Below are 24,557 nucleotides of genomic sequence, written 5' to 3'. Positions count from 1 at the left end.
CTGCCTCTCAGCTCTCAGTGGCTCCTTGGAGAGAGAAGCGAGACCAGAATACTCTACCTGGCCACACTGGAACAGAACATGGCTACCTGTGCAAACAGAACAGAAGGCTGGCGGACTGTGCATGGTGTTTTATTCGTGATGACAGCAAGGTTGGGCAGGGTCTCGTGGAGCATGCTCTGAAGGTCACACACAAGAGCCAGAAGGCAAGGATAGGGGTAGACAGGGCCTCGGGGGCTGTCCACTGTGTCCCCATTGCTCCCTACTCAGCCCTAACCTAGCAAGCAGCAGCTGTGAGTCAGGGAGAAAAGCCTGGAGCCCCGGTCTCCCAGGAGCCATGAAAGGCGAGGACAGAAATGACGGGATGCGAGGGCGAAGGAATGAGGATGGCAGGGAGGCCCCCAAAGCTGTTGTTAACGTCTTCTGCTACCCAAGCCTGCCCGCCCTCCACAAGCCGCAGTCCAGTCCAGGCCGGCCCCGTCTGCTCTCAGCCGGACCACGCTCCTGGTCCCTGGTCCTGACAGGTATCGAGAAGCTTCCAGGTAGGGTGGGGAGAGGCCTTTCCTCCAAGAGCATCTGCCGTGACGTCTTTCTCGGGCCCCAGCCTAGCCTGCCTGCCGCTCCAGTCTCAGATGTGGAGGCCCCCGGCCCCAGCTGACGGGAGTGCCACCTGTCTGGCTCTGATTGTCTCATGTCTTGTGTGTGGCAGTGAGGTGAGAGTGGAGGCCTTTGGACCCCCGAGTCCCTTGACTGTTAGGACTTGTGCCTGCTCAGGAACCTTGTGTCCTCGTGCCATGGTGCCCATACCCCAGCCTCTTGTCACTCTGAGGCGGCTCCCTTCCCTGAGAGGTGGGAAGGCCCCTGCTAAGGAGATCCTGGCCTGAGGGTGCTGCCCAGAGGGGCAACTTGTTGTGCAGGAGAGGAAGGTGCCAGGGGTGCAGCACACACAGCTAGTACCTGGAATGGGAGCCTGGGGCGAGGTGTGGGGGGGTGGTCACTGTGCCCAGGAGGGAGAGGGACCCCTGCTTCTCCCATAACCTTGGGAGCTGGGGCCGGGCAGGGGGTTGTGGGGGCTGAGCCTAGCGCCAGCCTAATGCCAGTCTAACTCCGGCCTGCTTGGAGTGGGTACCCCAGCTAGGTGTGCCTGTGCCCGCTAGGGTGGGAACATCAGGAGGCTGTCAGTAGCTATCCTTGGGCCAAGGCCGATTGCGCTGCCAGTTCCGGTCATTGTGGTTGTGCTCCGAGTCCTGGGCGAGGAGCCGGTCTTGGGGGTCGTGCCCGTTAGCACTGGGCAGCCCCGAGGTGTGTTGTCGGTGAGGCTGGTACAGGTCCTGGTAGGCGTCCGCATAGTCTTCCTCCAGGTGGCGTGAGCTCCGCTGGGAGGACCCCGTCCAGGCCTCGTCTGAGGGCATCAGGCTGTCCCGCTCCAGGGGTGAGTGCTCCTCGCCACGCTCCCCCAGCAGCTGCTGGCTCTGGGGGCCACACAACAGCTCTCAGGGAGGCAGCACACACCTTGAAGGCCTTGGCCTGCCTTCCACCTCTGGCAGGGCGAGGGATTCGGCCCCCCACCCCCACTCAACTCTCAATTCCCAGGAACGGGAAACCCTGCGAGGAAGCATGGCTCCTCATCAGAGTCGGAAACCTGGAGCCATGGCTCCGGCAACATTGAGACTCTGCCTTCAAAACCATGGTGGGTGGTAAGGGGAAGACTATCAAAACTGTGTATCTCCTGACCCCTAGAAAGTGCATCTCTGACCACCCAGGAGGTTGATTTATTCCCTCTCTCCTCAGGAGGCTCCTGGGCCCATCTGCACTGGCTCTGTCCAGCAGAGCTGATAGTTCTGCAGGCCTGTGGCCTTCTGAAGGGGAGGCCTTCTCTGGTGGCGGGGCCGAGCCAGCTAGAACTGCTTACCTGGAGTCCAGGGATGGCACTGGGGGGGCCCAGGAGCCCAGGCCCGGGGGCTGGGTGGTGGGTGGCCCGCCAGTACACCTCGAGGTACTCGGCCAAGTGTTCACAGGCATCTTCCAGCTGGTTCTCATCCAGGATCACATCAAATGACTCCTAGGCAGGCAGGGAGGGAGGGAGGGAGACTCCTGGCATCCCCATTGGCAGCCACACCCCCACCCCTGCCATCCCCCGTGATCCCTGTGGAAGAGCGGGCCCAGGAGCAGCCGGCCCGGGCACTCACTGGTGGACACTGCACCAGCTTGTCATACGCCATCATTTGTACTGTCAGGTGCTTCATCTGTGACTTTCCCCGGGAGCGGATGAGACGTTGGAGGACCTGGGGGAGGAACAGGGGCAGGTAGAACTAGGCCTGGAGTGTCCCCCATACACACTGATGCAGCCTCGGTAGCAGGTGCAGAGGCCTCAATGGTGATAAGCAGCTGCCCTAGGCAGGTGTGCCACGTTCCAGGGGGCAGCCCTGTGGACCCCTGTTGCCTCCCCCCATTGCAGACCCTACCTTCGGTGAAGAGACTTTGACAAAGACGATGATGGGAGCCAGCGAGGTCTTGGCCAGCTGTGCTGGGTGGTTGATGGTGTCGGCATCCAGCACCACCAGCTGCAGGGATTTGGCCAGCTCGAAAATGCGCTCAATCTCACTCTGTACTTCGGCTGAGGGGGGGGAGGAGGCAGCCGGGCTCACAGGGGGCTCTGGGGGCTTCCAGGGGGTGCATGGGAAGGAACTGGAGGGAGAGGGAGAGGGCATGGGGTAGGTGGTGGGCTTTTGCTGATCCCCAGGGCAGGGAGGGAGCTGGGCGGAAAGACAAGGAGGAGGGGGAGGCAGGTGAGGGGCGGGAGATGCCTGGCTCTCACCGATGCTGGAGCGGGCAGAGGAGCGCTCAATGATGGTCCTCTTGCCAGGATTGTTGAGCACGGATCGCTTGGCCAGGGAGAGGTCAGCGGTGACACGGGTGATGGAGATCCTGGTGGAGGGGAGGGGTGAGGGTGGAGCGGAAGCGCAGGCCACCTCTGACCCCGGAGCCCACCCACTCCAACACATGCCACAGGCCCCCGGAAGGAGGGCAGCAAGCTTCTGCCAGATCCTCCCAGCACCTGGGCTGGGGCAGCTTACCTGCCATCGAACCTATGTTTGAGGAAGTCGAAGAGGGCCTTTTGCATCATGTCTGTGACCTGGGACGGGGAGGACAGGGCCACATTAGGAAAAGCCACACCCCCTCCAGGGCGGGGCGGTGTGAGCAGCCCTTTCCATTGCCTCCCCCCACCCTGCCCCGCCCCGCCCCTGATGGCGACCCTCTGGGGTCAGGGGTCTCCTCTCACCTCGTAGCCTTTCAGGGAGGGCCCCACCAGCACCACAGGCCGCATGGAGGGCACCACATCGTACGGGGGAACGTGTTCTGCCTGCAGAATGGACAATCCCACAACATCACGGCCCCAGACCTGCCTGGTGCCTGGTGAGTGACTGAGGGCAGAAGTTCTGGGCTCCCTCCCTTCTCCGCTCTGCCCCTCCAGCTGTGACTGCCCAGAGCCCTAAGCCGTGAGCCCCCAGCCCAGGCCCCTTCCTCCACTCACCTGCTTTTGCTTCTGCTTGGCTTTTTGGAAAAGGAAATAAGAGATTAAAGTTGGTGAAGGGGGGAATGGGCCCTGAGGGGGGCGAGGGAGTGGCAGCCCCTTCCCCAGGGAGACAGCGGGCTCCTCCCAGCTCTCTCAGTCCCCTCCGCCAGCCCCTTCCCCAGCAGCTCACTGGAGAGACTCCTTTTGCCCACCTACCCAAGACAGGTGGGGTGGGGGGCAGCTACCTAGAGATGGAGGAGGGGAGCGTCGGTTGCCAATGTCACTCAGGCTAGAAGGGTTTCCAGATCTCCTGAGTGGAGAGAGAGCAAGGGAGAGAGAATGCATCAGTGTGTGTGTGTGCAAGTGTGTGCGCACATGTGTGTGTGTTCTAAACAACATTTAATAGTTGCCCAAACTTCCATATGCTTTAGTGAGAGAGGTGTATGTGTGATGCGTGTGCGTTTCTTTGTGTGGTGTAAACACATGGAGCTGGGGATGAGTGCATGCATTTGATACAGATGTGATATATATGTGTGTGTTTTGGGGGTGATACGTTTATATGCTCATGGGTCAGCCTGGCTCTCACCTGGCTTTCTGCTCCTGTTTCAGCCGGATGCTCTCCAGGCGCTGGGGGCTGGGGATGAAGGCGATGTCCCCGCCCTCTTTGACTAACCGCCCGATCCACCAGTCATTGCTGTACTTCTGGGGAGGGGGTGGACAGGAAGGGGTGGTGAGAGGGGTGGGCCCAGGGCTCAAGGCAGCTCTTCCCTGGGAAGGAGGCTGGGAGGTCTGAGAAAGGTGGCAGCCAGTTTGGAGCCTGAGCCACCAGGATTTCGGGATGAGGCACCCCAGCAGTCACAGGGGACTTCAGGGGCTGCTAACACAGCTGCTCACTCTACAGCTCTGGGGACTGTGGTCTGAGACAGGCGCGGGGTGGGGGAGGGGAACACCAGGGCCCAAGGTGTGTGTGGATAGTGGGCTCAGTCACCTCTTTAATATGCAGAAAGTCTTTGGCCTCAAAGTTGATACCCGAGCCCTGGACTGGGCACTCCTCATCCAGCACACCGCAGTAGCTGACATTGGTCCTCACGGCAAACGCCACCGGTTTGTGCTGGAGAATTCGGCCACAGGAATGCAAGTGAGAGGCGTCTCTGAGCACCCAGCCAGCTTCAGTGTCCCCCACCCCGCCCCACATCCTCTTCCAAGCTGCCTGATGCCCCTGGGAGCTCAAGCCCCGGGATGGGTTCCTTCCCTCCTCCCCCAGCTGGCTTCCTGGATTGCCCCACCCTGCCCAGAGGTATACCTTGGCCCTTTCCAGCTGCTGCTGAGCCTGGCTCTCCACCTCGCGCCGGGCACTCTCCCGGTCCTCCTCCAGGGAGACGTCCGAATCCAGAGATGGACGGCTGGTATAGGAGTCGGCTGAACCCTGGGGAAGGAGAGAGGCGAGACTCCGGGACTTAGGCCTGCAGGCTTCCTAACTCTGGGGTGCCACCTCCTAGGGGTGACTGGACTCCTAGAGTTCTTCCGGCCCCTGGAAGGACCCCCAGGTCCCCAAGGCTGCAGGAAAGATGGTGCAATCTACGAATGCAAAGATCGGGGCCCCTCCTCCTCCAAGCCTAAGACCATCTTTGAACACACTCCACGTCTCTCCTTCCTCTCTCATTTCCCCACCACGTGCTCTGAGGCAGATGTACTGAAAACATGATATATTGGAGATAGTTCTGAATCCAGGATTCGCAGCCTATCATTCATGCCAGCCTCCAAAGCTGCACTCCCAGGCACATGAAATAGACAGTCACCCCCTCCATCCCACTTCCCTCCTCCAACAAGACTCCAAAGGCCCCCGCCCTTCCAGGGTGAGGAGAAGTAAAGACTAGGGCATTGGTACCTCCTGGAACTCACTGCCCTTTCTGTTCTCCCTACCCCCACGAACATTCTTTCCTTTTACACCTGCTGGGGTAACCGGGTCAGGTGTTAGCAGCGAATAAGACACAGACCGTGAGGCAACACAAAGCTATCTTCTCGCCAGGGGACACCAGTGCCAGGTTGGTGCCAGGCAACCCAGCCGAGGACCAGGACCCTGGGGATGTGGGGAGGGGGAGTCTTTGTAATGTCAGCAAGGCGAGTCCCAGAGTCCTGCCCATAGGCAGGGTCTGTGGGTGATGAGGGTACATTTGGAGGTTGGCAGGGTTTATGTGTGTGTTTGTGTGTGCCATGTCTGAGGCCATGAGGGAGAGACACTAAAGAGCAAGAGAAGCCGGGCTTGGAGGCAAGAGGCTGGAATTTACATCGTCTGGGTTTTTCCCTCTGCCCAGAGAAAAGGGAATTTTGTGTTTTCTGCTTCAGTGCTGCACACACACACCCCCACCCCTCAGCTATGAGCAGAAGCCTAAAGTGATTCTTCCCTTAATTCTAGGATGCTGGTAGCAGAGAAAGCAGGAAACTAGATAAAGGGTTCCTGCGTCCGTGCATGTGTGTGCACGTGTGTGTGTGTGTATTGGTGTGTGTGTAGGGGAAGGGGTTCTGGCATATTCTCAGGGTGAGCACCACTCCCACAAGGCTACTGTGCATGATGATTTTCTGGGAGGGGGGGGCAGAGGCCAGACTCTCAGGGGAGAAGGCAAAACTGCACATCTGCTGCCCATAACGTTCTCTGCCCCAGCCCAACCCTAGGTGAGAGAGCTGGAGGCACGGCAGGCCCTCGAGCCTAAATGATGGTGTGGAGCAGACCAAAGATGTGAAGATTGCATAGAGGGGCAGGGAGGGGCGGTCTTTAATTTTATAGATGAGTAGAGCGTGCTTGCGGCTGTCCATCTTTCCTGAGAACAAAATAAGACTGGTCTGGCAGCGGGACAGAAAGACGCTGTGCTGAAACCGCTGGATGTGGTGGAAGACCCCCTTCCAGGGCTCTCAGGACACGCGAAACAGCTCTGTGGGCCACGCTGAATTGGACAGTGGCCAGCAGGCTGGGAGGCAGAGGCAGGACGGCCACTCACTTTGGCGCCTAAACATCGGAGACTGCAGACGCCCAGCAGGTGCTGGGCGAGGAGCCTCGGCTTTCCTTCTGCTGTAGGGCTCTCAGCCTAACTGGGTAACTTTAGTGCAGGGTGCGTCTGGCTTACCTGACCTCTCACCTTCCAGTGGCAATCACAGGAGCTCTCCCGACAAGTTTCGGAGTTATACTCAGAAGGGACTCCTCCATCCATGATTCCACTCCCAAATCCTCAAGGCTCACCCACCTCTCACGCTATGCTATGGCCAGGGCTGCGTAGCAAACCCATTCTTGCATCTTTTACCTCTGCTCTACCCCACTACGGCAAAACAGCCAAAGGCTCAGCACTTTGGAGCTGTCAGAAGTTGGCACGGGTGGTGCCCCCCTTGCCTGGTGAGTGTGTGGGCAGGCTGCAGCTCCTCTCGCCTGGCACGGGGGAAGAAGAGGAGGGAGATGAGCCGGTGGATTTATTTAGAGACTGATCTCCCTCCTACTGCTTCAGAGGGGGCCTCAGGGAGAGAGCAAGGAGCCAGGAGAGAGGAGGCGAAGTGGCGGGGAGGGGGGAAGAGGGTGATCCAGGACGCTGAGACAGCTGGGAAGGCAGCAGGCTCACCCTCAGACAGCCGTCCACGTGTCTATCTTGTCCCGTGAAGGCCCTCGAGCCCTACAGAGAGCTCACTTTGGCACCCTGGGCTGTGCCAGCTGTCCCCTTCAAGTGTCAGAGAGAAGTGTCCACCAGAGCCTTGCACTGCAGCTGCTGTGCAATCAGCCCCAGAGGTCCCCCTGGGAGAACCGGCCCCAGGAGCAGTCAGGTCCCAGGCAAGGACTGCCAGCTCTGCCAGCTCTGCCCCTTAGCAACTCATCCATCCTGGGCTTGGAGGCAAGAGAAGGCTGGAGGCTTGAAGAGGCAGGCTGCGGCCCACGACCACCAGCACCTCTCCCAGGAGGTGCTGTGGCAGGGTTGGCAGCTCCAAGGGGGGCTTAGAAGCTGCCCCACTCTGGGCCCTATCTTTCCAGGCACTCTCCCTGAGCTCCGGGAATCACTGCCTAATGAGCTGATTTGTCTCAGTGGGTCAGGAGATAAAAGCAAAGAAGAGAATTAAATATTTATCGGCTGCCTGATTTCTCTGAGCCAAGAGAGCTTCCTATCCAAGCCCCGGGCCCCCTCCAGCCCCTCTGGCCTCACCGCCTGGCCCTCCATAGGTGCTGGGTGGCAGGCAAGCCGCAGCTGGGCACTGGGCATGGGGTGGGGGTGCAATCAGGTGTCCCCCCCCCACCCCCCAGGGTGCTGGATGCCCAGGAGAGAAAACGGGCTAGAGGAAGGGGTGAGCTATGGTGATGCGCCAGCGGGGGCGGGCAGGAGACACTGGGCCGCCTCAAGTTTTACAATCCTCTGAGGAGACGGCTTGGTACCCGACACCCTCAGGTCCCTGGTGTGCCGTTCATTTACAGCACATAAAGTGTGGCACGGCCCCCTGCCCAAGAGCCCCCATCAATCCAGAATCTGAAACTCCAGACGTCGCGGGAAACCCTTGCGCCCTCAGCCTCCGGCCTCTCTCCCTCCCTCGACCCCGTCCGTGCTGGGCTGCGGAGCCACCTGCTCCAGCCTTGCGCCACAAGGGCCCCCGGCCCCCCGGGTCTGGGCGGGCGGGCGCCCTCGGCGTGGAATCTGTCTTCCCGCTTTCCCAGAGCGCCCCCTGCACGCCCTGCCCCGCCACTGAGGCGTTTGTCAAAGTCCCGAACTGGGGGAAGGGCCCAGGGAGCCCCAGGTGTCGCCCCAACCCCCCACCCCCACCCCCGCTCCGGCGTGGGCACTCACCGCCTCCGAGTCCTCAAACCCGGGCACGTAGGAGTCCTCATACATGGGGAGTCCGGGCGGGAACGCGAGCGGCGCCGGGGCGGGGGCGGCCCCGAGGCAGGGGCGAGGACGGAGGGCCGCGCCCGAGGGACGCCAGCGAGCCCCGCAGCCTTGCGGGCGGCGGCGGCGGGCGCGCCGGGGACGGAGCTGCCACCGAGACGCCTGCTCGGGCTCGCACCGCAGCTGCCCACCCCCCACCCGCGGGCCCACCCCGAGCGCCGCCAAGGAGTCGGCGCCGGCTCCGCAACAATAGCGCCCGCCCACCCGGCCCTCACGGGAAGGCGGCGCGGCGTGGCCGCGGGGGGCAGCCGGGCCTGGGCCGCGGGAGGGCGCGGACGGGAGCTGGGTCCCCGAGCACCCACGGGCCCGGGGCGGCGGGCGGGAGGGGCGGAGAGGCGGCGGGCGGATCCGAGCGGGCTGGAGGCGGGGCGAGGGGCGCTGCGGGCTCCCAGACGCTCCGCAACCCAGGAAACTGCTCCGCCGGGAAACAAAGGGCTGGGCGGGGGCGGGGAAGGGGCCGAGCGGAGCCGGGCAGCGACCCGCGCGGGCCGGGGTTCGGGCGCTGGGGCGGCCGCAGGCTGGAGAGCGGAACCGGGGACCAGAAAACGGAGAGACCGGGCAGCGGCAGGCGGGGGAGGGGGCCCAGGTGAGATGGCGGCGCGTCCCAGGAGACTCCGAAAGCCAAACCTTGCATTGCAACCGCGGAGGAAGGGATTTGGCGACCCCAGGCCAGTGCTGTGGAAGCAACCACCCCAGTCCCCAGCCCGTACGCGCGGGCCCCGCAGTGCGGGGCCGCGCAGCTGGGGGGCGGGGTCGCCCGACCCTGGAGAAGGGCCGAGGTTCTGGCAGCTGGATAGGCCTCCGCGCACCTGTTGCACGGCGGATTTCACCCCTTTGCAGCCACGATGCAGGTTCCCTTCCTCATCTCCCTGCCAAGGGTGGTGCCAGACATGGCCAAAGGCATTCGTGGGAACTGGGGCAGAAGGGGCTGTTTTAGGAGAACCCACGAGGAGGGGTGGGGGCGAAGGTGCGATCCTGCCTGCCACACAGGCTTGGGAAGGGGAGAAAGGGGCGAGCGTCCCCAGTCCCTGGTGGGGGACCAGGGCCACACCCCGCCTTGGCAGCAAGCCCCAGCTGGGGGGGGACAGGTGTCCTGCTTGCCTCGTCCTGAGACTCTCTCGGGCCTGCTTCAGTTTATCTGTGCCTGTGGCAGTTCCGGCCTTCTCCTCTTGCTAGATTTGGGGGAACAACCTGGACGCCTTGACGGCCAAGGGGGGCGGTGGCTACTCGGGGAGGCGGTGGCTCGGCTTTCACAGTTCCCGCTCGCTCCTGCGGGGGGCAGGGGAGGGGCTGATCGTATATGGACATGACTGTGCCCTCTCTCTCGATTCCTTTAGGATTCCTTGTATCTTTTCCATTCTCTCTCGCGTCAGTTCCTTCCATCCTACAGGGCTGGAGGAGTCTGCTGGAGGACTCCTGGGAGGTGGTTCTAATGGCGTTCTCTGTCCCTGGATCTCCTGGTCTCTCTTTTTTGGGACTCCCCCCACCCACCAGAGATCCAACGAGCTGTAGATCTGGTGGATCTGCCATCAGCAGCCCTTCTTCATACACCTTTTTGGTACCCAAGAGACTGCGTTGCCATGGCAGCCACCCTCAGGAGATGGGTTAAGTTCCTCTGGGTCCATCCCCTGGGTCCTGCAGGAGTTCCAAAGCCTCCCTTCACCTTCCTTCCCTCCTCCCCATATCTCCAGGTTGCTACCCAGCGCCCCTTTCAAGTCTCACCCACATCTGTCTACTCTGGTTCTCAGGCCAACCTAATGACTTCCCATCCTTTAACAAGACATGTGTCAGCATCCATGTGGTCCCTAACTTCTTTTCTGGTCCATGGTTTAGCATGATGGGTGAGGGCTAAATGCAAAAAAGGGGGGGGGGGTTAGGGGAGAGGACGTTTCCTGCAGTCTTTCTAAGAGACAGGTGTTAAACTGACAGCTGGCACTACCCAAGGCATGGAAGCCGGTCAATGGGAGGAAGCGCCCAAAGAGCCAGGTTTGGGAGTGAGAATTCTTGGGGAGGCTCCAAAATACCTCTAGCGCTTCTTGTAACCACACCAGGAAGCTGGGCAGATCCCAGGTCCTGAGCATTCGAGGGGGAAACTGAGGCAGGCACTGGGACTTCTGGGAAGACCTAAAAGTCATCTCCTCAGCAGTCCTGCAGATCTGGACCAGGTAGAGGTCCTTAGCATTCTAGCTGCTCAGTGGTCCCCAGGGAACTGGGGGGGGGGGGGCGGGGCGGCTTCGTGGAGCTCTCTTTCTAATCAAGCCCCCCTTTCTGGCTCAGCAGTCCGCTCTCCCCTCCCAGTCGCTGGCACCGCCAGCTCCGGCCCCTCCCTCCTCGCCTAACCTGTGCTTTTGGCTTCTCTGGTTCCCTCCCTCCCCATGCGGCAGTCTTCCCCCCAAAAGCGAGCCCTCTTCCTGCTTGGGGCGGGGCTCTCCTCCCACCCACTGGGGAGGGGCCCCCGCGGTTACCTCGTTCAGCAGGAAGGTTGCACTGGAGTCAGAAAAAGACATAAACCGGGTAGCGGCCTCTCCCCCTCCCCCGGGCCAGGGGCTCCGAGGCGGGAGCGGGACCGGCCGCTGCTCTGCACGCTGGCTCCCGCCTGCACGCCTGGCCTCGCCTTTCGCCCGCCCGGCACCGCCGGCACCGCCGCCGGCTCCCTTCCCTCTCTCCTGGTTCCTCCCCCTTCCTCCCTCCCTCTCCCTTCCTCCCTCCCTCTCCCTTCCTCCCTCCCTCCCTCCCTCCCTTTCCCTTCCTCTCTCGCTGCTTCTGTCAGTCTCTCGCTCGCTCTGCCTTTCGGTCCAGCCTCTCTCCACTTCCGTCTCTCGTCTCTACGATACCCACTCTCTGTTTATCTGGATGCCTCCCTCACCGCCTTTCCAGCCCCATCTTCCCCTCCCCCTCTGCTGCTTCCTCAACTCCCCTCCTCAGACAGGGCAAGCTTGGGGCGCAGGAGGGCTCCGAGGCTGCCCGAACACCTGCGCCCTAGGCGGAGGGTTCTGTCTTATCTCAGCCTCCCCTCCGCGCGCCCTGCGCGCATCCTCCAGACCCGGAGAGAGAAACGCACCGCGGTCCCGGGGGAGAGAACCGAAGAATGCGCGTGTTCCGCTTAGGCTTCCAGGGAAGCCTCGTCCGTCCACCCAGCCCTCCCAAGCCCGGCCCCCCGTGGTTCCTGCGGGATCCATTAGGCGAAAGCCCAGGCCGGGATGCGCCCCGCGCCCGGGGAGTCTCCACTACCACTCCAGTGTCCTGAGTTCTGGCACCGCGGGTTTCAGCCTTGCCGAGGAGGACGAAGCGCGGGGAGGCGGCTCCTTCCCGACCGGCTGCAGCGCCCCCTGGGCTCTCCCAGCCCTGCCGGCAGGGGGCGCTGTCCTGGTCCGGAGCAGAGGGTCCCCCGGCTCGCATCCAGACCCGGACTAGCCCCTGTCTCTTTCCTGTTACTTAGAACTTGGGTCCCCAGGCGAGGACACCAGGCTGCACTCCGTCCCCCACCCCCACCCCCCTGGGGCTCCTGAGACGCCGGCGCCCCCTCCAGGCCCTAGACCATTCCTACCTCCATGCTGGCCTTGCGGGGGGCGTTCCAGCTCAGCCAGAGCCTGGGTCCCGGCTGGGTCCGGACAGCAGGGAGCACACAGAGCCGCGGGCCCGCTGCTCGGGTCGTGCCCCCTCCTGCCCCCTCCGGCGGGCACGTCAAAACAGGACAAGCCCAAGTTCTGGCGGGGGAAGGGGGGGAGCGGGAGCGGAGCCCCGGTCGGCTCTCCCCCTACGCCCTCCCGAGCGGACTCACCTCTCATTGGTTCCTCCACGCCCCGGTACCCTCAGGCTGAACTCTTCTCGCCGGGCGGCGGCGATGCGCGCGTGTGCCGGACCTGAGTCCGAACCGCGACCCCCGGCCCCCGCTTCGCCTCAACACTAACACTACAACTCTGCGGGGTCTTTCACCTCCAGGGCGTCCCACCCGGCCCTGGTTTCCCCGGAGATCTCGGGGAGAGGGTGCCTCCCTCTCTGCGCATCCCTTACTTACCCCTGTTCCCGAGGGGGGCTCAGCTGGGGGCGGGAGAATCTGTTCTCTTCCTTCCACCCCTCCTAGCTCGTCCTTAGCTTGGGTTTAACCTGAAAAGCGCTTTGGCGGGCCTACCCCACCCCACCCCCACCCCGGCACGTATTATTCCGCCTTGACCACGAAGAGATGGGAAAGACGTGTGTGTGTGTGTGTGTGTGTGTGTGTGTGTGTGCACGCGCAAACCGTGCGCGGAGGATTTTGTGTGTTTGGGGTTGGGGCTCTAATCGAGGAAGCAAAAGCTTTTGCCTTCCATTTGTCAGTGAGACTGGGAGGGAAAGAGGCCCCCCTCTTCCCCCTTCGCTCGCTGACCACAGCTAATGGACCAGCTCCTGGGGCCTCGGGGCAGCTTAAGTTTCCGTAGCAGAAGGGAGGTGCAGTGGGAGGCGGGGGGGGGGGGGGGGGGCGGTGCCGGCCAGGACAACCAATTGTCCCCAGCATCCTCCATCCCTCCACTCTCTCTGCCTCCACCTGCGGCCTCGGAAGCCATCTATCCACTGCTTATGTTAACACAGAAATCTCAGCAACTTCTCCCTTAGCTATCACAGGGGATCCGAGAGGCACCCCCACACTCCTCAGCTTTTCTCATTCCTATCCCAGCTGCTGGACCACGGAAGATTCTCTGCATCTGCTGGACAGAGAAGGGAGCTAGCACCCTTGGAGCTGGACCTGGAGTCCAGCCTCCAGGGCCCCCAGAGCTGCCTATGCCAAGTCCTTCTGTGAGAGGGTTACCCCTTTCCCTGGGTGCCCTGACCTCCCAAGACCTCAGAATATTCTCCAGGGCCCCTAGGAGTCCTCTTAGCTACTTTCTGCACCAGCCAACAGCCCCACTGACCGAAGGCCGGCTTTCATTCTCCACTTGCCTCCTTGGCATGGTATAACCTGCACAACCAGGTTGTGTGCACCACCAGGACAGAGCCTACCACGCCCACCCCTTTGTATCTATTCCACTCAGACAGGAAAAGTTGCCCTGTCCTTCTGGTCTGAGAACATCCTGCAGAAATAGCTTCCTCGGGGTTTCCCCATTGCCAACTGCAGGTGTTGTTCTGGGGAAGTTCTTCCCACATCTAACCACAGTCCCTCCTGCTGCAGTCTCTGTCTGCTTTTCCCAGGTCCTGCCCCTGGGCCTGTGCAGTTATTTGAAGCTTCAAGGCACTTTCAGCTCCATCCCCTGACACAGCATTTGCTATAAATATGTCTGAAGAGTTTCTCGCTGACAATGCCCAGCAAGATTGCACCCTCCTTCCCGAAACCGGGTCTCTGGAGAGATGGGGGAGCGAGCTATGGCTTTTAAGACACAACTCTGGCCCACTCTGGGCCCGACCCTGTGACTGTGCTGGGGACCCCGGGGGTGCCTCCTGGCGCCTGGGGCAGATGGGAAGGTGAGAGGCTGGGGTGATCAGCTCTCACGCTCTTGCAGCCCAGAGTATATTTTGGCTTGGCACATGGCTCTGCTTCACGTACATTTATTTATTTATTTGTTTTGCCTTGGGTCTCAGTTTCCCTTCTGGGTCCACTGCGTATGATAGGTGATTCTGATTCTGCAGAATGGACTGCAGGGGTGAGGCTGGGACCTAAGCATACCAAGGGCTTCCCTGGGTGGAGGAGGGGCATGGGGACCCTGAGGTGGCTTTTACCACCTTCTCTGCTTCACCAGAGGCTGAGCACTGTTCCTACCAGCTGTTGGCACTTGAGGTCTCAGAATCGCTGCACTGCCAAGGGGTCACTTCGAGTCTTTCCTCCCGCTTGAACTGTCAACTGGAACCAAGGAGAGAAGGCAGGGTAGCCGGCCGCCCTTGGAAGACCCTGGAAGACGCTGGCCTCAGGCTGGGGAGCTGTTAGGGGTGAGGGGTTCCCCACGTAGGGGCAGCTGAAGCAGGCCGGGTGGCAGAGGTGCGGACAGCAGGTGAGTGGGCTGAAGGCTGTGTGTGGGTCCTTCCTTGCCCACCTCCTTGGATCACTGTGGGTTCCTGGATCTCCCGCTGGGCCCCGAATCTCAGCCCAGAGCAGAGCCCCTCTCTGACACAGAGTCGAGGGCCAGGTGCCCGCGTGGATCTGCTGACTGGGTCCCCCTCCACTGACTGCCCCAGCCCTGCCTCCCACCCTTCTCGATGGAAAGCATCTGAGCCGAGGCGACCCTCTCCGGCTCGGAAGGAGGGCATGGTGCCTGCAGCCTCTCCAGGAATGCATTATTGAGGAGGACTTGGCGCTGGCTGCTCACTGCTGCCTCTCCCTCTGCTGCCCGCTGCAGGCAGGGAGGGGGTGTGTCCCGGGGACCTGGGAAGGAGGGCTGGGGAGGGGCAGCCTCTAGACAGGGACTGGAAAGTGAGGGGGGGGGTGCCTGCCCAGGAGAGCAGGGCGGTCTGGTGGAGTTGTACTGCCCCCATAGCCCCCAACCAGAGGGGAGCTGGCAGCCCCCCTGGAGCCAGCTTGGGAAGTGGAGCTGGAAGAATCTTTTTATTTTTTTAAAAGATTTATTTATTTATTTATTTGAAAGGCAGAGTTACAGAGAGAGTCTTCCATCTGCTGGTTCACTCCCCAAATGGCCACAATGGCTGGAGCTGCACCAATCCGAAGCCAGGAGCCAGGAGCTTCAGCCAGGTCTCTCACGCAGGTGCAGGGGCCCAAGCACTTGGGTCATCCTCCAGTGCTTTCTCAGGTTCATTAGCAGGGAGCTGGATGGGAAATGGAGCAGCCAGAACTTGAACCCATGCCCATATGGGATGCCAGCACTGCAGGTGACGGCTTTAACCCGAAGCCCCAAGACTCTTGACCCAAGGTTGCCCGGGGTGAGAGGTCTGGGCTCCACATGCCTCCTGGGTAGCAGAGTGACCTGAAGCCATCGTGAGCAGGGCCATCGGGTTATTGGGGGACGCTGTGGAAGAGGGGGGCACTGCCGGAAGCTTGCGGTGGAGAGGAAGCGTCCCCCGGACCTTGGAAAGAATGCAGGCTTCTCAGTCTAACAACCAGAAGCCAAGTCCCGTTCTCCCGCATACCCGGTGTGGGCAAGGCATTCACATCTCAGAAATTCAGCTTTCTACTTTTAAGAATGGAAAATAACAACAACAACAAAAAACAGCACTGATTTTACCAGAAGTTCCGTGAGGATTCAACAGGAACGTTTGTTTCATAAAAAGATAAATTGCTGTCTCAGGGTCAGCCATTGCTGGGGCCAGAGATGGACGTGGCTCGGCTCAGCTGGGCTCCCAGTGGAAAGAACCTTGCAGCAGTCCGCCTGCCCATGACCTGGGTGTGAGCCCGTGCCCTGGGCCTGACCCAGGAAGGAACTGGAAGGTTCCTTCCTCTTCTGAGACTGGATGACTTGCCAGAGGCCACAATTAGCCCGAGGCGGGCTCTGGATTCAGACCCAGAACTTGGCGATTCTCATTCCTGGATTCTTCCTGTTGCAAGTGCTCCTGCTGCAGACTTAGGATTGGGGGGACCTTGCCCTGTGAAAAGTCCCCCACAGCCAGCGAGGCCTCGGCCATTGGTGCTTCATTCTTTACTGCGTCCCCACACCTCCTTCTCCTGCAGGAATAAACCCTGTGTAGATTTCCTGACTCTTCTCAGAGGCAGCATGAATGCATGAATAATATTACGGATGCTTTGGAATGCAGTTTTTAAACAGCCTTTGTTTTGGGTTTGGCTCATGCACGTGTGTGTGTGTGTGTGTGTGTGTGTGTGTGTGTGTGTGGTGCTGCATGGGGCTTGGACAGCCTTTTTTTTTTTTTTTTTTTTTTTTTTTAAGTATTTATTTATTTGGAAGGGAGTTGGAGGGAGGGAGAAAGAGGGGGCACTTCCAATCACAGGTTCCTCTCCAAATGCCCTGGCTAAAGCTGAAATCCAAATGTCTGTGCCATCACCTGCAGCCTCTCAGGATCTGTTAGGAAGCTGCAGTTGGGAGCTTGAGCCAGGACTTGAACCCAGGCACTTGGATATGGGATGCACATGCGATTTAACCCCTAGGCCCCTAATATACCTTTTATTATTACAGAAGCCATACCTGTGGGTTATGGAAAATTAATAAAAACAAAGAAGCCATAAAAGAAATGAAAACATTCTATAATGACTACTGTGAACACTTTCTGTATAATCATCTGGATTTTTTTAATCTTAAAAAATTTAAAAGCCAAGGTAAACTCAAAAAAGTGCATAAAGTACACAAGTGTTAAATGTACAACTATGGGCTGGTGCTGTGGGGTAGTGGGTGAGGCGACCGTCTGTGGTGCTGGCATCCCATATGGGCACTGGTTCGAGTCCTCGCTGCTTCACTTCCAAACCAGCTCTTTGCTATGGCCTGGGAAAGCAGTAGAAGATGGCCTGAGTCCTTGGGCCCCTGTACGCACATACAAGACTTGGAAGAAGCTCCTGGCTCTTGGCTTCAGATGGGTGCAGCTCCTGACGTTGCAGCCATTTGGGGAGTGAACCAGTGGATGGAAGACCCCCCTCCCCCCGTGTAACTCTGATTTTCAAATAAAAATAAATAAATCTTTAAAAAATGTACAATGGGATGATTTGTTGAATTTATATCTGTATGTCTGTGTAACTGCATCCCAGCTGAGATCCAGGACATTCTTCTCATTCCAGAAATTTTCCTCATGCCCCTCCCACTCATTGTCCAGCCCCTGGGGAAATGGCTATTGAGACTCTTGTCATCCTGGGTTACCTTGGCCTGTTCTTGAACTTGATATAAAAGGAGCAGTACATTGCTACCTGTACTGTTTTGTGAATGGCTTTTTTTTTTTTAAAAATTTATTTATTTATTTGAAAGAGTTACAGAGAGAGAGAGGAGAGGCAGAGAGAGAGAGAGAGAGAGAGAGAGAGAGAGAGAGGAGAGGTCTTCATCTGCCAGTTCACTCCCCATTTGGCCGCAATGGCCGGAGCTGTGCCAATCTGAAGCCAGGAGCCAGGAGCTTCTTCCAGGTCTCCCACCCAGGTGCAGGGGCCCAAGTTCTTGGGACATCCTCCAGTGCTTTCCCAGGCCATAGCAGAGAGCTGGATCAGAAGTGGAGCAGCCTGGACATGAGCTGGCACCCATATGGGATGCCGGCACTGCATGTGACGGCCTTACCCGCTATACCACAGTGCTGGTCCCCTGTCTGGCTTCTTTCCACCTCTTGAGAGTCACCCTTACTGCATTTATCAGCATCATGCTGTTTTTCATTGCTGTGTAGTATTCCAATGTTAGACTATACCATAACTTAATTATTGATTTTCCTGTTGAGAAACACCTGAGGTCATTCTGATTTTTTTTCTGGAATGAACAAAATCACTGTGAAACATTTTTCAACATGTATTTTGATAGACGTATTAGCTCATTTCTCTGGGATATGTACTTACAGATGGAATTACTAGGTTATGGGATATGGGATAAAGCTATTTTTTATTTTTGCTTTTAGAGAGAGGGAGAGGAAGGGAGGGAGGGAGAGAGGGAGAGAGGGAGAGAGAGAGAGAGGGAGAGAGGGAGAGAGAGAGATTAATTGATTCCCTGTCTGCTGGCTCGCTCCCCAAATGCTGCAATGGCATCCACTTGGGGCCAAAGCCACGATCCAGAAACTCCATCCGGGCCTCCTCCGTGGATGACAGGAAGCGGGAATGGAGAGAAAGAGGAGTTGGAGAAAAGCAAGAACATGGAGAAAAGAGCTTCTGTTTGCCCCTCCTGGAAGCGTGTCCCTCATGCAACCCTTTATTGCATGTTAGTTTCCTGCCACACCGTTTTAGATGTGGTTTCTGAACAAGTTCTAGCTTCACCATGCAAATGAGCAGAAAGTGTGGAGTCCCCAAGCCCCTCCTGGCTCCACACATGCTCAGCTTCCCCGTTCCCAACATCCTGCACTGCAGAGGAAGCTTCGTGGACACTTGGTGATCACCCGAAGTCCACAGGTGCGCTGCACATGTGTGGGGCTGGACGGAGAGGCAAGCTACGCACAGATGTCGTCGCCATAGCATTGCGCCACTTCTGTCTTTCATGGTGGCTGGTGCTCTGGAGACCCACCCAGCTCCTCCTACTCATGCCTGTGTCCCTCGCACCCAGGGAACTGTCTGCATCGTTTTGCCTTTCCCAGACCATCACACGCGGTACTTGGGGTCACACGTTAGGATGCCACACACTTTGCATGCTCTTGTATTTTCTCATTCACGTGTCTGCTTGTTCCTCCTCTCCTCTCTGGCCCCTACAATGCAGGAATCTTGTCTGTAAAGAAAATGTATTTATTTGAAAGGCAGAGTCACACACACACACGGAAAGTGAGATCTTCCATTCGCAGATTTACTCTCCAAATGGCTGCTACAGCCAGGGTTGGGCCAAGCCAAAGTCAAAAATTAGGAGCCAGGAACTCCCTCCAGGTCTCCTACATGAGTGGGCTATCTTCACATTATTATTATTATTATTATTTAACGATTTATTTATTTATTTGAAAGGCAGAGTTACAGAGAAGCAGAGGCAGAGAGAGAGGGGGAGAGGTTTTCCATCCATTAGTTCACTCCCCAGGTGGCCACAATGGCTGGAGCTGGGCTGATCTAAAGCCAAGAGCCAGGAGCTTCTTCCAGGTCTCCCACGCGGGTGCAGGGGCCCAAGGATCTGGGCCATCCTCTATTGCTTTCCCAGGCCATAGCAGAGAGCTGGATTGGAAGTGGAGCAGCTGGGACTGAAACCAGTGCCCATAGGGGATGTGGGCACTGGAGGTGGCAGGCTTTACCCACTACGCCACAGCACCGGCCCCTCTCTGGTGTAGTATTAGCATGGACCTGGATCAGAGGTGGGATGACAATCAGGGCGCAGACTGGGCTCTGATGTGGGATGCTGTCATTGCAGGTGGCAGCCTAACCTGCTGTGCCATGAAGCTGGCCGTGGCGAGGGGCTTTTCGGAAAACCACCCTTGTCCAAGGGGCACTCTAGAAGGCTCTCTTTTCCCCTAGGAGCTCTGCCCCATGGTCCTCTTGTCTTGGTTCTTTTCAATATAGTGGAGACAGCCTCCTGTTAAAGAAACAAGTAAAACACATTACCTAATATTAAAGAAAAAGAAATAACTAAGGAAAATGCATGAACTCTAAAATAGCCCAAGGGAGACTAAAATATAAAGTTCTAATTTCTCATGGTGGCTCAGGCTGGGCAGGAGGTTGGGTAGGGAACCACAGGATCGGGAGCTTTTCCCGCAGTTCTTGTCTCCAGTCCTGCAGCCAACACCGCCCCTGGCATGTCACATCAGCTCAGCCGCCTTCCCAGGATGCACCTGAATCTCCTCCATGACAAGGGTGTCATGGACACATGTGCTCTGCTGTGCCTGCAGTGCCAGCATCCCATAAGGGTGCTGGTTCGAGTCCCGGCTACTGCACTTCTGATCCAGCTCTCTGCTATGGCCGGGGAAAGCAGTGGAAGATGGCCCAAGTCCTTGGGCCCCTGCACCTGCATGGGAGACTTGGAAGAAGCTCCTGGTTCCTGGCCTCGAATCAGTGCAGTGCCGGCCATTGTGGCCATCTGGAGAGTGATAAAAGAAGGAAGACCTCTCTCTCCCTCTCTCTCTCTCACTGTCTGTAACTCTACCTCTCATATAAATAAATAAAATCTTTTTTTAAAAGATTTTTTCTCTCTCTTTCTCTGTTACTCTTTCAAGTAGATAAAAAAAATTAAGAAGTACTAAAGGTGTGAGCATTCAGCATAATTGATTAAGCCAAAGACCATCCACATCCCATATTGGAAACTGCTCTGCTTCTAATCCAGCTTCCTGCTAATGCATCCTGGGAGACAGCAGATGATGGCTCAGGTGCCTGGGTCCCTGCCACACACAAGGGAGGTGCAGACTGACTTCTGGGCTCCTGGTTTCAGCTTGGTCCAGCCCTGGCTGTTGTGGGCATTTGGGATTAAAGATTCTCTCTCTCTCTCTCTCTCTCTCTCTCTCTCTCTCTCTCTCTCTCCCTCTCTCTCTCTCTCTCCTTTCAACTAGATAAAAGTAGAAATAAACAGTTTTCAAAAAGACTTTGCTGTTTCCCACGTGCAGTTAAAGTTTTCAACTGCAAAAAAGTTCAAGGAGGCTAGGAAGATTCTGAAATTTTCCATGGTAAATTCGATATTTTTGGGAAAATGTCAAGCACCAAATTGTTTCTAAATAAATGGTGTTCGGTGCTTTTGCTTTGCTAGAACTGAGCGCTCCCAGCACCTCTTGGGTGCCATTAACTCTGCACCCTACCTCCCCTGCAGGGGAAATGTGAAATTTAGGGAAAACACTTTCCTCATTTGGAACTTTCTTTCTTTCTATTTTTTTTTTTTTTTTGACAGGCAGAGTGGACAGTGAGAGAGAGAGACAAAGAGAAAGGTCTTCCTTTTCCATTGGTTCACCCCTCAATGGCCGCTGCGGCTGGCGCGCTGCGGCAGTGCTGATCCGAAGCCAGGTGCTTCTCCTGGTCTCCCATGTGGATGCAGGGCCCAAGCACTTGGGCCATCCTCCACTACACTCCTGGGCCACAGCAGAGAGCTGGACTGGAAGAGGAGCAGCCAGGACAGAATCCGGCGCCCGGACCAGGACTAGAACCCCGGGGTGCCAGCGCCGCAGGCGGAGGATTAGCCTATTGAGCCATGACGCTGGCCTCTATTTTTTTTTTTTTTAAGATCTATTTATTTATTTTGAAAGGCAGAGTTACAGAGAGAGAGAGAGAGAGAGAGAGAGAGAGAGAGAGGAGAGGTCTTCATCTGTCAGTTCACTCCCCAATTGGCTGCAACGGCCCGAGCTGTGCCAATCTGAAGCCAAGAGCCAGGAGCTTCTTCCAGGTCACCCACCACGAAAGTGCAGGAGCCCAGGGACTCGGTCCATCTTTCACTGCTTTCTCAGGCCACAGCAGAGAGCTGGATCAGAAGTGGAGCAGCCAGGACTTGAATTTGGGTCCATATGGGATGCCAGCAGTGCAGGTGGCGGTGTTACCTGCTATACCACAGTGTCAGTCCTTGGAGCATTTTCTTATGGTATAAAAACTCAGAAGGCTCAGTATTTCCCTAATGTTTTATTTGGAGGAATTTTAAAGCTACAGAAAAGGTGCAAGAATAATTCAGTGAGGGCATATACTTTTTCCCTGGATTCACTGGCAGCTAACATCACATCGGGTCTGCTCCATCTCTGTGTAGCTGTGTGTTTTTGCTGAACCATGGCGGGGTTGTTTGCAGGCATCAGCTTCACTACTAACGAGATCATCATGTATTTACAGAGAACAGAGCCAGTTCTGCAGAACTGTAAGACAGATACCACACTCGGGATGTTTCATGTGGATATGCTATTGTCTAATCTCAGGTTCTCCAACTGTACCAATAACATCTTATGACGTATTTTTTTAAAGATTTATTTTATTTATTTGAAAGAAGAACAAAGAGATGTAGAGACAGAGAGAGAGAGAGAGAGAGGTCTTCCAAACTCCCCAAATGGCCACAATGGCCAGAGCTGCACCAATCTGAAGCCAAGAGCCAGGAGCTTCTTCCAGGTCTCCCACATGAGTGCAGGGGCCTAAGGACCTGGGTCATCTTCTACTGCTTTCCCGGGCCGTAGCAGAGAGCTGGATTGGAAGTGGAGTAACCAGGTCTCAAACTGGTGCCCATATTGGGATGCTGGCACTTCAGGCTGCAGCTTTACCTGCTATGCCACAGCGCCAGCCCCGCTCTGTCTCTTTATGTCATACATACATACATACATACACACATACATAAGGGATCTGATCCAGCATCCTGCATTGCATTTAGTTATGTATAAGTTAATTAAAACTATGAGTTTCCTCATTTGTCTTTATATGCTGGTTTTCAAAAAATTTTTTTAAATTTATTTTTCATTTTGTTTGAAAAAGACACACACACACATCCAGAGAGAGAGAGGATTTTTTAAAAAAGATTTATTTATTTACTTGAAATTCAGTTATGCAGAGAGAGGAGAGGCAGGAGAGAGAGAGAAAGAGAGAGAGAGAGAGAGAGAGAGAGAGAGAGAGGTCTTTCATCCACTGGTTTACTCCCCAGTTGGCCCCAACAGCTAGAATTGCGCCAATCTGAAGCCAGGAGCCAGGAGCTTCTTCCAGGTCTCCCAGTTGGGTGCTGGGGCCCAAGGACTTGGACCATCTTCTACTGCTTTCCCAGGCCATAGCAGAGAGCTGGATTGGAAGTGGAACACCTGGGACTCGAACCAGCGCCCATATGGGATGCCGGCACTGCAGGCAGTGGCTTTACCCACTATGCCACAGCGCCATCCCTGAGAGATCTTTCATCTGCTGGTTCACTCCCTAAATGCCCGCAACAGCTGGCGCTGGGTCAGGCTGAAGCCAGGAACCCAGAACTCAATCCTGGTGTTCTCCGTGGGGGAGGCAGTACTTGAGCCATCACCTGCTTCCTCCCAGAGTCTGCTTTAGCAGGAAGCTGCATTGGGAGCGGAGGTGGGACTCAAACCCAAAGCACCCCAACGGGCGTCTTAATCGCGGTGCCAAAGTGTCCCTCGTGGGGCTTCCCGTGATGAGCCTGGAGCTGGCCAGTTTTGGGAGGAACGCCGGCTGGGTGATGCTGTGGCTTTCCCAGGGCAGCACACAGGGGACATGTGATGTCCGTCTGTCCCACTTTGGGGGCTGTTAAGTCGGATCAGTTGGTTAAGGCGGGGTCCCTGTCACGGTTCTTACCTACGGAGGACGCCAGCTCAGCGAGGAGGTGGGCCAAGGGACAGCTTCCTGGGATGAAGCAGAGACCAAGGAGGAGAAGGTGGAAAGGCCGTTGTTACTGCAAAGTTGTCTGGGGGGCCAAGGCTGCACAAAGTGGCCACGATTCCTGCTCCTGGCTAGGAGCTGAGTGTCAGCTGGGGCAATCCTCATTAGGCGAGGATTTCTGACCTCTGGAAGGCGCTGGCAGCAGGAGCCTCTGAGGCCAGTGACACGGCAAATTCCCTTCTGTGCCTCTCACCTCTTAGACATTCTTGGGAGCTGCCTTCTTAGCAGGCGAGCAGCAAACACCAACTGTTTCCACAGCAACTGCTCAGCCAGGGAGGCTGGGAGACAAGGGGAGAGGTGCCTGTGAGCCTGTCCTTAACTCCTCTCCAGTTCTCCAAAGAAAACAAAGGCATCGGGTCCGGCACTGTGGCGTAGCGGGTAAAGCAGCTGCCTGCAGGGCTGGCATCCCATGTGAGTGCCGGTTCGAGTCCCAGATGCTCCACTTCCAATCTATCATCTCTGCTGATGTGCTTGGGAAAGCAGTAGAAGATGGATCCAAGTCCTTGGGCCCCTGCACCTGTGTGGGAGACCCAAAAGAAGCTCCTGGCTCCTGGCTTCGGATCGGTGCAGCTCCAGCCATTGCAGCAATTTGAGGAATGACCAGTGGATGCAAGACCTCTCTCTCTCTCTCTACCTCTCTCTCTCTCTCTCTCTCTTTCTTTCTGCCTCTGCCTCTCTGTAACTCTGCTTTTCAAATATTAAATAAATAAATATTTAAAAAATAAGTAAAATACCTTCCACTTAACATTAAAATAGAAGGAAATCCTTTCATTTGCAACAAAATGAATAAACTTAGAGTGCCAAGGTACACCCATAAAGCAAGCCACACATAGAAAGACAAATAAATACTGCCTGATCTCCCTTCCTTGCGGATCTGAAAAAGCCAAACTCAGAGAAGTAGAGATTAGAACAACGGTGCCATGGGGCTGGAGTAGGGCTGGGATGTGAGGCAGAGGCAGGCTGAAGCCATCTATTGTACCACACGGTGAGGACTCTGACTCATAGCAACACATCGTATTCTTGTGAATTGCCCGGGGGAGCCCGGGGGAGTAGATTTTAAGTGTTTGCACCACACATACACATATGCGTATGTTAATTAGCTTGATTTAGTCATTCTGTAATGTGTGCATATTTCTTTTAAAGAGATTTATTTATATATTTGAAAGGCAGAGGCCAGTGCAGTGGCTCACTTGGCTGATCCTCCGCCTGTGGCGCCAGCACCCCGGGGTTCTAGTCCCGGTTGGGGCGCTGGGTACTAGTCCTGGTTGCTCCTCTTCCAGTCCAGCTCCAGTCCAGCAGGGCAGTGGAGGATGGCCCGGGTGCTTGGGTCCCTGTAGCCGCGTGGGAGACCAGGAGGAGG

General features: G+C 57.1%; 1 protein-coding gene across 4 annotated transcripts; it reads right to left on the bottom strand.

The window, feature by feature from the left end:
- Positions 1-113: 113 nt before the first annotated feature.
- CACNB3 (calcium voltage-gated channel auxiliary subunit beta 3) lies at positions 114-11,085 on the bottom strand. 4 transcript variants are annotated; one of them, XM_051844886.3, is made up of 13 exons: positions 10,890-11,085; positions 4,818-4,940; positions 4,503-4,625; positions 4,101-4,216; positions 3,760-3,824; positions 3,533-3,552; positions 3,281-3,361; positions 3,075-3,133; positions 2,816-2,925; positions 2,463-2,614; positions 2,187-2,282; positions 1,910-2,059; positions 114-1,469 (listed from the first exon to the last, which is right to left on the bottom strand). In XM_051844886.3, the coding sequence occupies exons 1-13, from the start codon at positions 10,929-10,931 to the stop codon at positions 1,176-1,178; spliced, it is 1,431 nt and encodes a 476-aa protein (XP_051700846.1). In that variant the 5' UTR covers positions 10,932-11,085; the 3' UTR covers positions 114-1,175.
- Positions 11,086-24,557: the final 13,472 nt, after the last annotated feature.

The sequence above is a fragment of the Oryctolagus cuniculus genome, chromosome 11, assembly GCF_051225735.1.
Source record: "Oryctolagus cuniculus isolate XC-2025 breed Fujian yellow rabbit chromosome 11, ASM5122573v1, whole genome shotgun sequence".
Taxonomy (NCBI): domain Eukaryota; kingdom Metazoa; phylum Chordata; class Mammalia; order Lagomorpha; family Leporidae; genus Oryctolagus; species Oryctolagus cuniculus.
Note: the sequence above shows the minus strand (reverse complement) of the source record. Positions and strands in the feature narration are given on the sequence as shown.

Excerpts from the sequence above, each read along its gene's own strand:
- CACNB3 (XM_051844886.3), bottom strand. The coding sequence starts at position 10,931 with ATGTCTTTTTCTGACTCCAGTGCAACCTTCCTGCTGAACGAG. Across the intron at positions 2,926-3,074 it reads AAACATAGGTTCGATGGCAG|GATCTCCATCACCCGTGTCA; the intron begins GTAAGCTGCCCC and ends CCCCTCCACCAG. Across the intron at positions 2,060-2,186 it reads AGCTGGTGCAGTGTCCACCA|GAGTCATTTGATGTGATCCT; the intron begins GTGAGTGCCCGG and ends CTGCCTGCCTAG.